Genomic DNA, 13,973 nt, shown 5'->3' on the forward strand with positions numbered 1-13,973 from the left:
TGAGTTATACTCGCCACAGTTGGGCAGTGAGGACAACTACCCGCATGCCAGGGCCCTTGTCAGGGGTCTGATGTCAGATAGTTTACAACGATTATCTGGGAATGAATGTGTTCTTGCAACAAAAAACCTTCAATGGGTTTCAAGCAGTATACTCACTCCCATCACCCTTCACGACGTCCCACCATGAATAGCTCGGGCCACAGAAAATGAGAAATCCTGGGACTTTGATATTTTTGAACTGGTGGCCACCACTCATAAAGGGCCTTTGATTCACCTTGGTCTCAAAATGTTTGCTCACTTTGGAATCTGTGAATTCTTAAACTGCTCTGAAACAATGCTGAGATCATGGTTACAAATTATTGAAGCCAATTACCATTCTTCCAACCCCTACCACAATTCCAAGCATTCTGCTGATGTGCTTCACGCCACTGCATATTTTCTTTGCAAAGAGAGGATAACGCGAACTAGATCCAGTTGATGAGGTCGCTGCCTTCATTGCTGCCACCATTCACAATGTGGACCACCCTGGGAGGACCTGCTCCTTCCTGTGTAATGCTGGAAGCAAGCTGGCCATTCTGTACAATGAATGACATTGCTGTGCTGGAGAGCCACCACATAACCTTGGCCTTCCAGCTGACTACCAGGGATGACAAATGCAATATCTTCAAAAACATGGAGACGAATGACTATCTAATGTTGTGCCAGGGCATCATCGATATGGTCTTAGCCACAGAAATTTCAAGGCACTTCGAACATGTCAACAAATTTGTCAACATTATCAACAAGCCTTTGGCAGCCCTTGAAGAAAATGGAGAAACTGATAAAGATCAGGAAGCCATAAACACTATGCTTAGGACTCCAGAAAACAGGACTCTGATTAAATAAATGCTGATTAAGTGTACTGATGTGTCCAACCCTGCCGGTCCTTGGAACAGTGCATTGAATGGACTGACATATCTCAGAAGAATATTACTCTCACACACATGAGGAGAAGTAGCAGGGCTTGCCCATGGTGATGCTGGTGTTTGACAGACACACCCGCAGCATCCCCAAGGCCCAGATCTCCTTCATTAACTACTTCATCACAGACATGTTTGATGCCTGGGATGCCTTTGTAGACCTGCCTGAGTTAATGCAGCACCTTGACAACAACTTTAAATACTAGAAGGGGCTGGATGAAATGAAGCTGAGTATCCTCCAATCACCTCCTGAATAGCGTGTGACACTGTCTGGGGCCCTGAAGCTTTGTCTCTTGGTCATTTGATGTTCATGAAGGCAGCCAGAGTTCCCTGGTCCTTTCAGTATTAGGCAGCACAGTCCCCTGTCTGCAGAGCCTGTGAAAGCACACAGACATCAGTAACCTTCGGTAGCCACCCTCCAATGCCATTGCCACAATGTGACATGTAGTCCACTTTACCTGGGCCTGCTGCATGGGTCTCAGAAAGTCACATGAGAACCACAGTTTGCATTAGCTTTCATTAAAACATGAGCTCAGCAGCGCTCCTCTTAATTTTTGCTGATGAAGAACCTTAGATCTCTACAGATGTTAAGCCATTTTCCCAAGATTATCCATAGAACTAATTGCCAAAGAGAAGCCAAGCTCAACTTCCTAATTCTTCCTACCTGCAACATTGGCCAGCAAGCAGAGAACTGCAAGAAAACTTCCCTCCAACCTTACATTTCTAAGTGGCAACGTTTGTCATCGTGCCAACAATTTTTGCATGCCACCCCTCTAACATTCTCAGTCTAGGCCTTGGTTGGGCTCAGAATCTGGTCTGGCCAAAGTGCCCCTCCGTCCATTCACTGCTGCTAAGAATGCAGACACCAGAGATCACTTGTACCTGGAACTGTAGAGTCTTCATTGCCCCTGTGTAAAAAAAATTCTGAGGCAAACTCCATGCTCAAAGTCAATTCAGAGGAAAGGGCAACTGAGAGAGGGACAGAGTCCTTATGGCATTGTTTCAACTGCAACTCCAGATCTAGCTGAGCCTAGAAGGTAAAGAAGTTCTGGACTTTTCTGTTATAGCAATGTCCCCATTCCATTTTAGTTCTGCTTGAGCCAGATTGGAGTTGCTTTTCTATTCCATAAAACCAAAGAGCTCTGACTGATTCTTTCCCATTGTGTATTATTTTAATACCTATAGTTTCATCACTAGAGAATGTAGGTTGGGCAGGGTAAGGTTGTCCACACAGGTTCTTGCAACAGGGGGCCCTTCAAGAATGTTGAATACTGCTTAACTTTGTAGCACTAGGTACCCCCCTGCAACCCAGGACATTGACGGTGCGAGAAATTGGTGGTAACCCGTATTTCTGCAAATACGTATTCAGATAACATCCTTGGATAGCCACACACTTCCTTTCATAATGAGAGGCAGAGATCTCTTCTCTGGGGCACTGAGAAATACTAACCTGGAACCAAACAATTCGCAAAGGTCAATCCTTTGTCAAGACCGATCCTCCACAGCTCTGTTTATGCCCTTAATATATTCCTCTGCTTAAAATTGTGTCTGACAGAAAAGCAAGACGGAGTACTTCTGAATCCACTACCATCTTCCCGCCCCCTGCCCTCCAGTTACCTCTCTGAACCCACCCACTGAGGTCTGTGGGACACATTTCTTGATAGTATTGTCTCCCTTTCTCTACCTCCCTCCTCAAACCAGAGCTCCCTAGATACTGTTTCACTGCCACACTGAAATGGTTTGCCTCCTCCAAGGTGGTTTCCACCAAGGGGTTTCCACTCCCTTAGTTTGTGTCGGGAGGTGAGCTCGTGATCCTTCCAGCGCCCCATCTCAACCTCCCTGCCCACTGTGGTGAGCAGCTCTTCATCTACCTTGTTCACTTATGTTGCTCTTCACTTGGGTTCTTTTCTCAGTCATTGTTCCTCACTCCATAGTTTTTTCTCAGTCCTTTTTCCTCACTCCAGAGTTTTCCCCTGAAAGATCTTTTTCTTTCCTATGATTCCAAATGATACTAACTCTCTAAGTCCAGCCTAGATCTCTCCCCTCAGCTCAGACTTAATGTAAACAATTAAAATTCCCATGGGATATTAAACTCAACATGTCCAACACTCAAATAATGCTCGTTATCTCCCCACACCTGCCCACTCCCGTCTGCATGATCCCCTCGGCTGGCGCAGCCACCCAGCCTTCACCCTAGCTGCACCCCCAAGCTTCATCCTTGACTCCTCCCCCGTCACTCCCCGTTCTCAAGTATCCAGCCACTAAGCGCTGCCCATTTTCTTTCTCACAGCATTATCAAATCCCTTCTGTCACTGCTAGCTTAGGCCCTTATTATTTCTTACCCGAATTATTGCAGCTGCCTTTTAATTGGTTCCCCTGCCTTCAATCTTCCCTGCTCATACCCTCCAAATTGATCCCATGTGAAATATAAATCTGGGCTGCCATCCTGCCTCAATATGTTCAGTGGCCCCCAGTGACTGCAGCAAGAGGCCAAGCTCCTTAGCATGGTCCAGGAGCACACAAGCTCCTTGCCTGGCCCTTGTGCACTCTAGGAATATGATATTAGTTCTGTTTCTTTCTCTTACTGAGTTATGTCTTGCTTCTATATCTTTGCCCATATTACCTCTGCCTGAAATTTCTCACACCCTGCCTTCACTTGGCTAATCTGCACTCATGTGCTAAGAATCAGATGGGATATGAGGATGCCATTCTTAACTCCTCCTGTCTGAACTGGGATTTTATTAACTGGTGCTTATCTCCTTTCTGAACTTTCTACATTATCCTCACCACTTGTTTATGGGTCTGCCTCTGTTTTGAACCATGACCTCTTGAGACTTAGGACTACATCTGTTTATTTCTATGATTGGCTCAAAGTAAAGTCTTAGTAACTGTTTCTGGAAATAGGTGAATCAGAGCATTAGCTAGGTCTATAATGCATGAGAGTTCAGGAGCACCATTGATCAAAAATATGCCAAAGACAGACCAAACTGGTACTGTTTTAAATGGGCCATGCTGTCTGCCATCAGGATCACCAGAATGTCATTAGCTCTAATTATCTTCCTCAGTTTCACTGATACTTAACAAAGCAGAGCATTAAGGGAGATACTGTTTCCTCTAATATATCCATAACAACATATTGCACTGTTACAAATTCAGAATTACAGCTTTGTGGCCTGAGAATGTAAAAAGAAGCTTGTCTAGAGAGAAAGTGTTCTTCAAGCATCCCTGGAGTGTTCAGAAAACACAGATTAAGAACCTTCTTGGCAAAATACAAATGTCCTTTCCCTTCAATCTATTCCTATCTAATATTATTTAATATCTGAAAATTTTAAGGATCAACAAGACACTGTAAATGTTACTTCTGGAATGAGTCTTATAGGATGAAAGAGGTGAATTTTGACCCCATAATCACCCACTGCAAAGGCATTGGAAGTGCACATTGGGGATAATTAAAAGGCTATCACATGAATAGGAAGAAAAAGAGTAGAAAGAAAGTACCAGTCTGGGCAGGTGACACCAATCTGGACCGAAGTCATTAACGAAGGTGAGCAGGGGAAGGAGGGAACTTGCTTGTAGGGCCAGCAAGCAGCCAGGAAGGTCTAATTTTCAGAGATTCTCACTTAGAGAGCTGGGGAAGTGGAGAACAATTTCATTGAAATCCCTGTGCTGCAGAGCTACAGGCGTCCATGGAAAAGGGCTGGCCTCTTCGTTCTTTTAATAACACTCTATCATTCAGAAGCACTGATGCAGCCTAGGCACTTTTCATGTACTATTTACTTTCCACCATAAACCTCTGAGGTTTATCTGTTATCACACCACATTTTACAAATGATGAAACTAAAACCTAGAGAGATAAATGACTTCTTAGGGTCCATAAGTGGCAGGACCAGGACTGAAGCCCAAATGGTGGGCCTCTGCTCTCACCTACATCCAGGTGGTCATGCCAGTGGCAGCATCTGGGGACATTTTTAAAGGGCAAACTCAAGGGCTCCACCCCAGATCTACGGATTCAGAAGCTCTGGGAGTGGGGTCCAGTGATGTGGGTTGTAACAAGCCCTCCAGGGGAGTTAATTGATGCACTTAAAGTCCAGATTGTATCATTCTGTGATCCAACTTGTAAGAGCCGTGCTTCTCCACCTTGATGTACATACAAATCACCTAGAGACCTCCTTGAACTGCAGACTCTGATTCAGTAGGTTTGGGGTAGACCTGAGATTCTGCATTTGCATCAGCTCCTGGTGATTGTGGACCACACATTGTGTAATAAAGCCCCAGAATGCAAGCTTCAGGAAGCAAGGTAGCTTTATTCTCTGCTGTAGTCCTGTTTAGAAGAGTACCTGATCCACATTTGATGTTGAATGAATATACTATGAGCCTGAGTCATACATTTGATTCAGTGAGAATATAGTAATAACTTGAAAGGAATCTGCTCAAGCTGACTTTCCAAATAATAACAATTACTTTATCCATTCATTTACTCTTGGCAATTGCCACATTGCCCACTGGCTTGACAGACTTTTTACTGTTTTAGCTTTTTAAGTGAATAGGGAGCTTTGGATTCCCAAGAGTGAGTGAACATAGGCATTTTGAGAATGGATGTGTTCAGGAGACTAGAGAGATTGGATGCAGGCTGGAATGGTGTAACAGAAGAGGATGCTCAGGAAATACACAATTTGTAGTGGACCAAGCCTCTATTGTTCCAAATCTCCCCTGGCCTTTGGGCCAAGAGTTGGAAAAGCAGTGACCCCCCTTTTGCATTGGACTGGCTCAGAGCTGCTAGGAAAGTTTGAGGAGGGAGGTAGATAAAGGGAGATACCCCTATCGAAAATGTTCAAAATGTTCTGAATGTTCAAAACAATCCCCAGCTGCTGCTGGTGGTACAACCACTTGGATGCAGGTGAGCGCAGAGGCCCACCGTCTGGGCTTCAGTGCTGGTCCTGTTCCTTACGCCCCCCCAGATAAGTGATTTATCTCTCTAGGTTTTAGTTTCATCAGCTATAAAATGTGGTGACGTAACAGTGCGACCTCAGAGGCTTATGCTGGAAAGTAAATGATACATGAAAAGTGCCTGGGTCATAGTCAGTATAAGCAAAATATTTATATTAAATAGCATCCATAGTGCAAATCAAATATTTATAATATTTATAACAAAAATACTATAAGACCATCTTTAACAAGAGCAAACAAGTCACGCAGTAAACCTTGAATTTAGAGTTAATGAGCTGATAAAGTGATTGGTCAAAAGAAAACGACATAAGCACAGAAGGGGAAAAGTGCAGTGTGCATCTGCTTCTGCGACTGAAAAGCAAGCTTCTCCAAACCCTTAACAAATGCCTGGGTCCTCAGAGGAATCAAATATTTTGTAAATAGCCTTGGGAGACAGAGCAATAGCTCTTCCTAAGTAAAACACTTCAGCACAGTAAGCTCTTTAAGTCTCCGTGTTGGCTGAACATTGATAAATGCCGAGTGTTCATGGTAATGGTTGGGCTGCAGTGATTTACACAAAATAATTCCAAAAATTGATTTTGGAAACATTACAAAACCCAAGAACAAGACTTCCGCTGTTGCTCATTCTGCCAGAATTCCCCAGCAGAACAAAGAATGATGTGTTGTATTAAAATGGTGGCATAAATATTCCTTTAAATTTGATTAAAATTTAAACAAGTTGTAATGAACAGATACCACAGTTCTTTTAGACATTATTGACTACATTTAAGAGATCAAACAGCAGAGTGAGAGAAAGTGATTTCCAGGCATTCTCAAAATTAGTGTTTTCACTAAAGTTCTTTGAGCTAATATCCATAAAATATTTATGTAACTGGGACAACTTAATATTCTAAACAATGGCATTTCCTCAAAGCATTGCTCTAAAAGGAGGAATATACAGTATATATACCATTAGAATTTCATGACTGGCTGATACAGGATAACTTTTGATGCAAAAATCTGATGATCCCTTAAAGATCAGTCTTCTATATGATTATTATAACTCATTAATTCAGCCTATTAAGTGGATAATGGAAGTTCTATTTTTTTGATTGTTGTTGTCAGAGGAAAATAATTGCCTTTTTTTCACCTAGACTTTATTTTTTAGAGCAGTTCTAGGTTCACAGCACAATTGAGGGGAAGGTACTGAGATTTCCCCTGCACCCGCACATGAGTAGCTTCCCCCATTGTCTATATCCTCCACCAAAGTGGGACATTTGTTATAGCTAATCAGCTTAATAATCACCCAAAGTCCATAGCTTACAGTGCGCTTCACTCCTGGTGTTGTACATACTGTGAGTCTGGACACATGTATGACAAGTATCCATCATTATGGTGTCATACATCTTCAGTCCTGCACCTGTTCCTCCCTCCCTGCCCCACTCCACAAGGCCTGGTTACCACTGATGTTTTTACTGTCTGTAGTTGTGCCTTTTCCAGAATGTCACATAGTTGGAATCAGGCAGCATGTAGCATGTTCAGATCGACTCTTTTCACTTCATAATATACATTTAAGCTTCTTCCATGTCTTTTATGGCTTGATAGCTCATTTCTTTTTAGTGTTGAATTATATTTCACGGTTTGGATGTACCGCAGTTTCTTTTTTCCATTTGCCTACTGAAAGATATCTTGGTTGCTTCCAAGTTTTGAGCATCATGCATAAAGCTGCTATAGACACTCATGGGCACATAAGTTTTCAACCCCTTTGGGTAAATACCATGGAGCGGGATCACTGGATCATATGGTAAGAATATATTAGTTTTGTAAGAAACTACCACACTGTTTCAAGGTGACTGTCCCATTTTCCATTCCCACCCACAGTGAATGAGAGCTCTTGTTACTCCATGTCTTTCCCAGGGCTTGTCAATGTTTCAGACCTTGGCCATTCTAAAAAGTGTATAGCAATATTTCATTGTTTTAATTTGCATTTCCCTGATGACATATGCTGTGGAAAAGCTTTTCATATGCTTATTTGCCACCTGCATTACCCTCCTTGGTGAGATGTTTGTTCAGGCCTTTGGACTATTCTTAAATTGGTTTGCTTATTCTCTTATTGTTGAGTTTTAAGAGTTCTTTAAATATTTGGGAAAACAGTCCTTTATCAGATGTGTCTTCTGCAAATATTTTTTCCTAGTCTGTGACTTTTCTTTTTATTCTCTTGACACTGTATTATGCAGATCAGATGTTATTAATTTTAATGAAATCCATCTTATCAATCATTTCTCCCATGGATTGTGCCTTTGGTATTTTATCTAAAAAGTCATCACCATACCCAAGGTTACATATATTTTCTCCTATGTTCTATTTTAGGTGTTTTATAGTTTTACATTTTACATTTAGGTTTGGGGCCCATTTTGAGTTAATTTTTGAGAAGAATATAAGGGAATCTATGTTTAAACTCAGTTTTTTGCACGTGGATATCCAATTATTTTAGCACAATTTTTTGAAAAGACAATCTTTCTCTACTGTATTGCCTTTCTCTTTTGTCAAAGATCAGTTGGATATATATAATTACCTTTTGAAACACAGAAATACAACTCATAGACCCACATGGAAAACTGTCACCAAGTTGCTAGCCCACTGCTCATCACCTCTGTACTACCTCGTTATCACCTCCACTCTGGGGATAACTGGGACTGTATGTAGCCAGGAACAAAGTAGTTAAGCATCCAGATTTAGAATAAAGGAAGTTCCTTGACATTTCACTACAGGACGTAACAAATATCTTGTGCTTATTGTGGTAGATATTCTGATATGCTGCCAGGCCTCCTTCAAGACTGAGGACTTCCTCCCTCACTGCAGGGGTGCCACCAGGAGGAAGTTCTCAGTGACAGTGCCTTCTGGGGCCTCGGGCTATAGAGAGACACCTTGCCCAAGCTCACAACCACTTCCCAGGCCAGCTCTGACCCACTGGCTGAACAATGTGGGAATAGAAATGTGCAGCCCCTTAGCCCCCAAATCAGACAAGTCTGAAGGGTCATCTCAGCTTCAGAACACCTGAAGCTTTCCCTGGAAATGACTGAATTACAGTTTAACTTCTCCTGCTGCCAAATGTTCTTCCAATAGCTTTCTTTTAAAAAATGTTGACCCCAAGAGCACTCCTGATAAATCTCATGCCTGTTGAGCTCTGTGCTGTCATCTGCTCCTTGGAAAACCCAACCTGCAATCATTAGCAATGGAACAACAGTCATTATGGAGAACCAAGAACAGAGGTAATGGGGTAAAACCCAGGGTTCTGCAACTAGGTTGTGATACAAGGTGCAAGCCTGACTAAAATGATTCTAAATTCTCCCTGCCTGAACAGTGGGCCCCCACCCACTTCTCCCTGTGCCTTACCTATCGTGGGGGTGGGGTGGGGGTTTGTCATAGCCCAGAGCCCCAAATTCTCCAGGGCTTAAGCAGCAGGTAATCCTAGACAGCTCCTATAAACAGCTGAAATCCCAAACCAGATGGCCTAGCACAGAAGTGGTCTGGTTATTCTGCTGACAAGGCTACTTTCTCACATCTACCCGACAAAAGGCGGGACAGCGGAGTGAGCAAGTGGCCTTCATGGGAGCATAGGGCAACCCTCCCTGCAAACTCCCACATGTCTAGCAGATACCCCAACTTCTGCAGGCCTCTCCACGGGTGCAGAGGAGGAAGGAAGAGCAGTGGCTTCTCTTTTCTCACCGACACTGACCTTAGATAGCTTTCTCTTTCTCCACTGAAGTCCACGGAAGCCTTCAACCATGCCAGTGGTGTTCTGGAATTTACCTTGGACCTTCATAGCTGACAAACTGAGACCTGCATGGGGTTCTCCTTGTATAACGGTGTGACCACAAAGGCATGAATTCTGCTTAGTACCAGTTACGACTTTTTTGAAGTGCCAAAAGGAGTTAATAGCTACACTGTGGAAGGGAACAATCCCTACAGTGAAGAAAGGTCACTGGGAGAGCCAGTGGAGGGGTGGTAACTGTGGTGTCTGGATGTCCCCAAAGCCTGAGAGGGGAGAACCTGGAGCAAGAAATTGCCAGTGGCTGTCCGGAATTGACTACCCACTGTGGGGCAAGAGCAGAAACTGTCTGCAGTGACCCCCAGGGCTCTGTCACAGTTGATAAGACATCAAGCCAAATGGCATAGGGAGCCTGTATCTTAGATGGAGGAGCTGCACCCAAGCTCAGCTTCCCCCGAACTGGTGGCTTCCTTCTCTGGGCAGAAGGGACCACACCTGTCTAAGGGTTCTCAGGTCTTCAGGGCCTAGGCAGGCAGAATCCCCAGAAAAAACTGCTTCCTGATCCAGGATAGCCTGACTCCAGATTGGCCTGATGCTTTCCCACACTTAAGGGAGCTTACCTTGCTTTCCAAAACAGGAGAGTAATAAGGGGTCCAGGCATTGCTTTGTGAGATGATGGAAGAAAGTCTTTTCTCTGCTCTGACACTAACTTCATGCACCTCCCCCTCTCCCAGTAGACTATTCCTTAACTGGAGGTATAGGACATTGTGGAATTCATCCTGGACCCTGGCATGTGACAAGTGAAGGCCCAGATGGGACCCACCTGGTCCCATAAAAGGTCATCTAGTATTTCTCATAAAGATATCTTACAAGGTTTTATACAGCTTTACCTTTTAAAACACATTCATGTGCATTAACTCAGACCCACAGCTGCCTAGTGAAGTTGGCAAAAGACATATTACATATTCCAGACACTTCCATAAATAAAAACTGAAACACAGGCTGAATAAAGGACACTTTCCTTCTTGATTTATGAAAAAACATCTTATAAATACACAGAACTCAAGTCACAGCAATTTACACATATAAGATTGTACTACAGAAAATACTGGAAATATAGTCAGAATAATTATAGGCATGAAATAAACCTTGTACTTCACTTTAAAACTCCCTTTGATAAAAAGCTTAAAGGAGAGAGAGATCAGATGTTCATCTCAGAGAGAGTGATTGATAGTAAAGTACATACAAGTTTATTGCTGGCATTTTTAAGGCAGGGTGGGACACTCTATGTTGTCTAGAAATGTGAAAGCAACTTCTAAAATGTGCCTCCAATACACTGTGTGATGTAGCCACCCGGGATAGTATGGCATTCTCGGAAAGGTGAATATTTGTTTCTCTCCTTCTGAAAGGCCTGCTCTACTTCACTTTCCTTGAAATAGGAAACCATTTCAATAAAAAAGATCCATTCAATAAACCTGACCCACTAGCTGTTAGATGTTTTCTGGGAGCAAAATATGAATAAGCCATATGTTAAAAATAAGACTCATCAATTTCTCTTCACATTGGAGTATGATGGGTGATTGAAATGCATTTTCTAGTCTTGCACTTTGATGAGCATGAGTAATAGTTGCTTGATTGAAGATCAGCAAATATTTTGCTATCTACATCGCTGCATATAACTGCAATCTATTGGGAGGCAAGGGTAGCCCCATTGAGTCAATTTTCCTGCAAAATTAAGAAGGGACTTAAGTTTTATCTATGCAAATTCTGAATCTCCCTGAACTGTGCCTTTGCTTTTGTACTATAATAATGTGTCACCAGGAAGCTAAACAGCACTATCCGTCTGAGTTTGTTACTTTCATAGAATCACTGGTCCATAAAAGTGGAAAAGACTCCAGAGACTGGAGTCTCCTAACCCCAATGCAGCACAAAAACCCCTTCCCCAAAGTCCTGGTATCTGATCATACAAATAGCAAGTCGTTTTGTCTGCCTCCTTTGTTTGCACAGAAGTGATCTACCTGAGTACAAACATTTTGACACATTAGCTTGTGGGAAGTGAAGATCCACAGGGTGCATTTCCTTGGTAGAAACATGCTTCTAGAAACCCTAGAAAGCCCCCATGCACCTCTACACAAAGCAGCTATTTTCTAATTTTAATTTTTGTGAACTCTCAGATGCATTAGGCTAAACATCTCTGAGCTTTATTCATAACTGCTACAGTAGGTAATTGGTGCCTATGGTAACAGTAATTTAGAGTTGTTAATGAAAATGAATGCTAATTAAAAAAAAACTAAACTCAGGCTGAGGTAAAAATGTGGCATATTCACAGGTGAATTTTATCTAAGTTTTCTTTTTCCTTTCTAAAATGCAATTATTATGTTGGTTGCAATAAGAAAAAGAGGGCATTGTCATAGACAGTCATGATATTGGACATGCGTTGAACATACCTGCAACCCTTCAATGGCCAGTTTGAGGATAGAAGGTGTCAGTTTGGAGGCTTGCTTGAAGGAAAAATTACTCCAGTCTATGATTAAAATGAAACCACTTATCTGAAGCTCTGGGTCTTCAATGAGGACCTCCAATGACAGCAAGATGGCACGCAGGATGTCTGTGAAGGAGTTCCTGCAGCCGAAGCAGAAAAGAGAGGCTGTGTGAATACTAGCAGGTGATGGCACATTGTGTGGCAAGTGCTGGCTATCTCACTCCATTGCTCCATGAGCCCAGCCTACAGAGTTACATGGTATTCTGTGCCCAAAATGACCGAAAACATTTTGCTACACTGCACAGAAACAAAGCCTTAGGACTCATGGGATGGAAACCTCCCTTTGACCTGACTGCACCCCGGACTTGATGAGGTGTCCCTCTTTCATGTTTTCACTGGTCTCTACACAGTATTTCCACCACAGCATTGATTACATTTCATTGAAATGCATCCTTTGTTCATCTCTCTCCCTCCAAAGCTCTAGTATTTTCTAGGGCAGGGACTGGGCTATAATCATATTCGTGTCCCAAGTGCCTACCTCCTCAATGAATCATTGCTGAACAAATGAGGTGAAACTTCAATCAGAGGCACTTACTTGAATTAAAACTCTTCTTCCTTTTGTATGTTTAAAATCTTACTAAAAATATAAAAACATTCATGCAACCAATGCTATTTTTTAGCTGCAATTCTTGGATGGAGAAAAATAAAGCAAGAAGAATAGCTTATTTTCGTTGAGGATTAGAGACTGATTCAGGGAGGAAATCACTTTGAGTACATCAGTAACTATGACAACAGGCATACCTGAATACAAAGTAAAGTGACAGATCTCCAGGGTTGTATGTGTCTTCCGCATCATGTACTCCTGTTCACCTGTTGATTTTTGTATTAAATAATTTTCAGACATGAAGAAATGGTGGCATATTTATTCTGTTAATTCTTCCAAAAAATGATCTCAGCTATAAACCTAAAATCTTAAAGGATCTCTAAATTCAGTGTCATTTTTTGGTACATAGGAAAATATAAGCTTGGATGACAAGAGATGGTGAAAATCCATTACTTCCTTCAGGCCATTATTAAAATAAAAAGCCATGTCTTCTTGTGAAATCAGTTTGCAATAATCAGAGTCTTGAGCATTTCAATACAGTTCCACTTCTAGCCAAAAGTCTGATGATTCCAGATTAGAAATTAAGAGATTTGCGACTGAACAGTAAACCAGTATGAATTTGCTGGATGCCTATTATAAGCTCAGCATTGTGTTTATACTTACAGTTACAACATAGAATGTCATATTTCTATTTTCAAACAGTCCTTAATTTAGTTGCGGTAGGGTAGGAGATTGGCAACATGAGTTGGAAGGGGTTGATAAAGTTTGAGTAGTTATGGAAGAGTTTACGGAGAGCTGAAGGCTTGGAATAAATCTTGAAGGTTGGATAAGATTCTGATGGATAATTAGGAGAAGGGGGAGGCAGCCATTTCAGGAGAGAGGTGTGACACAATTGAGAAACAAAGATAAATATCCTGTTCTGTTTCTGTACAATTTTGTTTACTAGAAATTTCTTCCTTATATCAAGAAATTTTCCTCCCCAAACCCCCCCCCCCGGGTAAAGTTCTGCTACAAAGGAAAAGCCTCTGGTTCTCCCGTATCACATATTTTCAACTGTCTAAAACTGGTGACCATGGTACTGATGCCGGGGTTCTTGTTTGCCGAGCCGAGGAATGAGCTTCACAAACAGTCAAGGTAGGAGAGCAAGGAACAGGCTTTTATTTAGAGATAAAGTGAAAGGACAGAGCTCCCGGCTCACTCCAGGAGGGGACAAGAGAGTCCCTAGTGGTG

The 13,973-nt window shown here is 42.3% G+C and overlaps 1 protein-coding gene across 1 annotated transcript in view; it reads right to left on the reverse strand.

The window, feature by feature from the left end:
- Window positions 1–13,973, reverse strand: part of CLVS1 (clavesin 1) — a 158,320-nt gene that overhangs the window by 64,405 nt on the left and 79,942 nt on the right. The window contains exon 3 of the mRNA XM_036907535.2: window positions 12,105–12,279. Within this exon, the coding sequence (XP_036763430.1) occupies window positions 12,105–12,279 (175 nt within the window). The remainder of the gene's footprint in view (window positions 1–12,104; window positions 12,280–13,973) is intronic.

Source organism: Manis pentadactyla, chromosome 3, assembly GCF_030020395.1.
Source record: "Manis pentadactyla isolate mManPen7 chromosome 3, mManPen7.hap1, whole genome shotgun sequence".
Classification (NCBI taxonomy): domain Eukaryota; kingdom Metazoa; phylum Chordata; class Mammalia; order Pholidota; family Manidae; genus Manis; species Manis pentadactyla.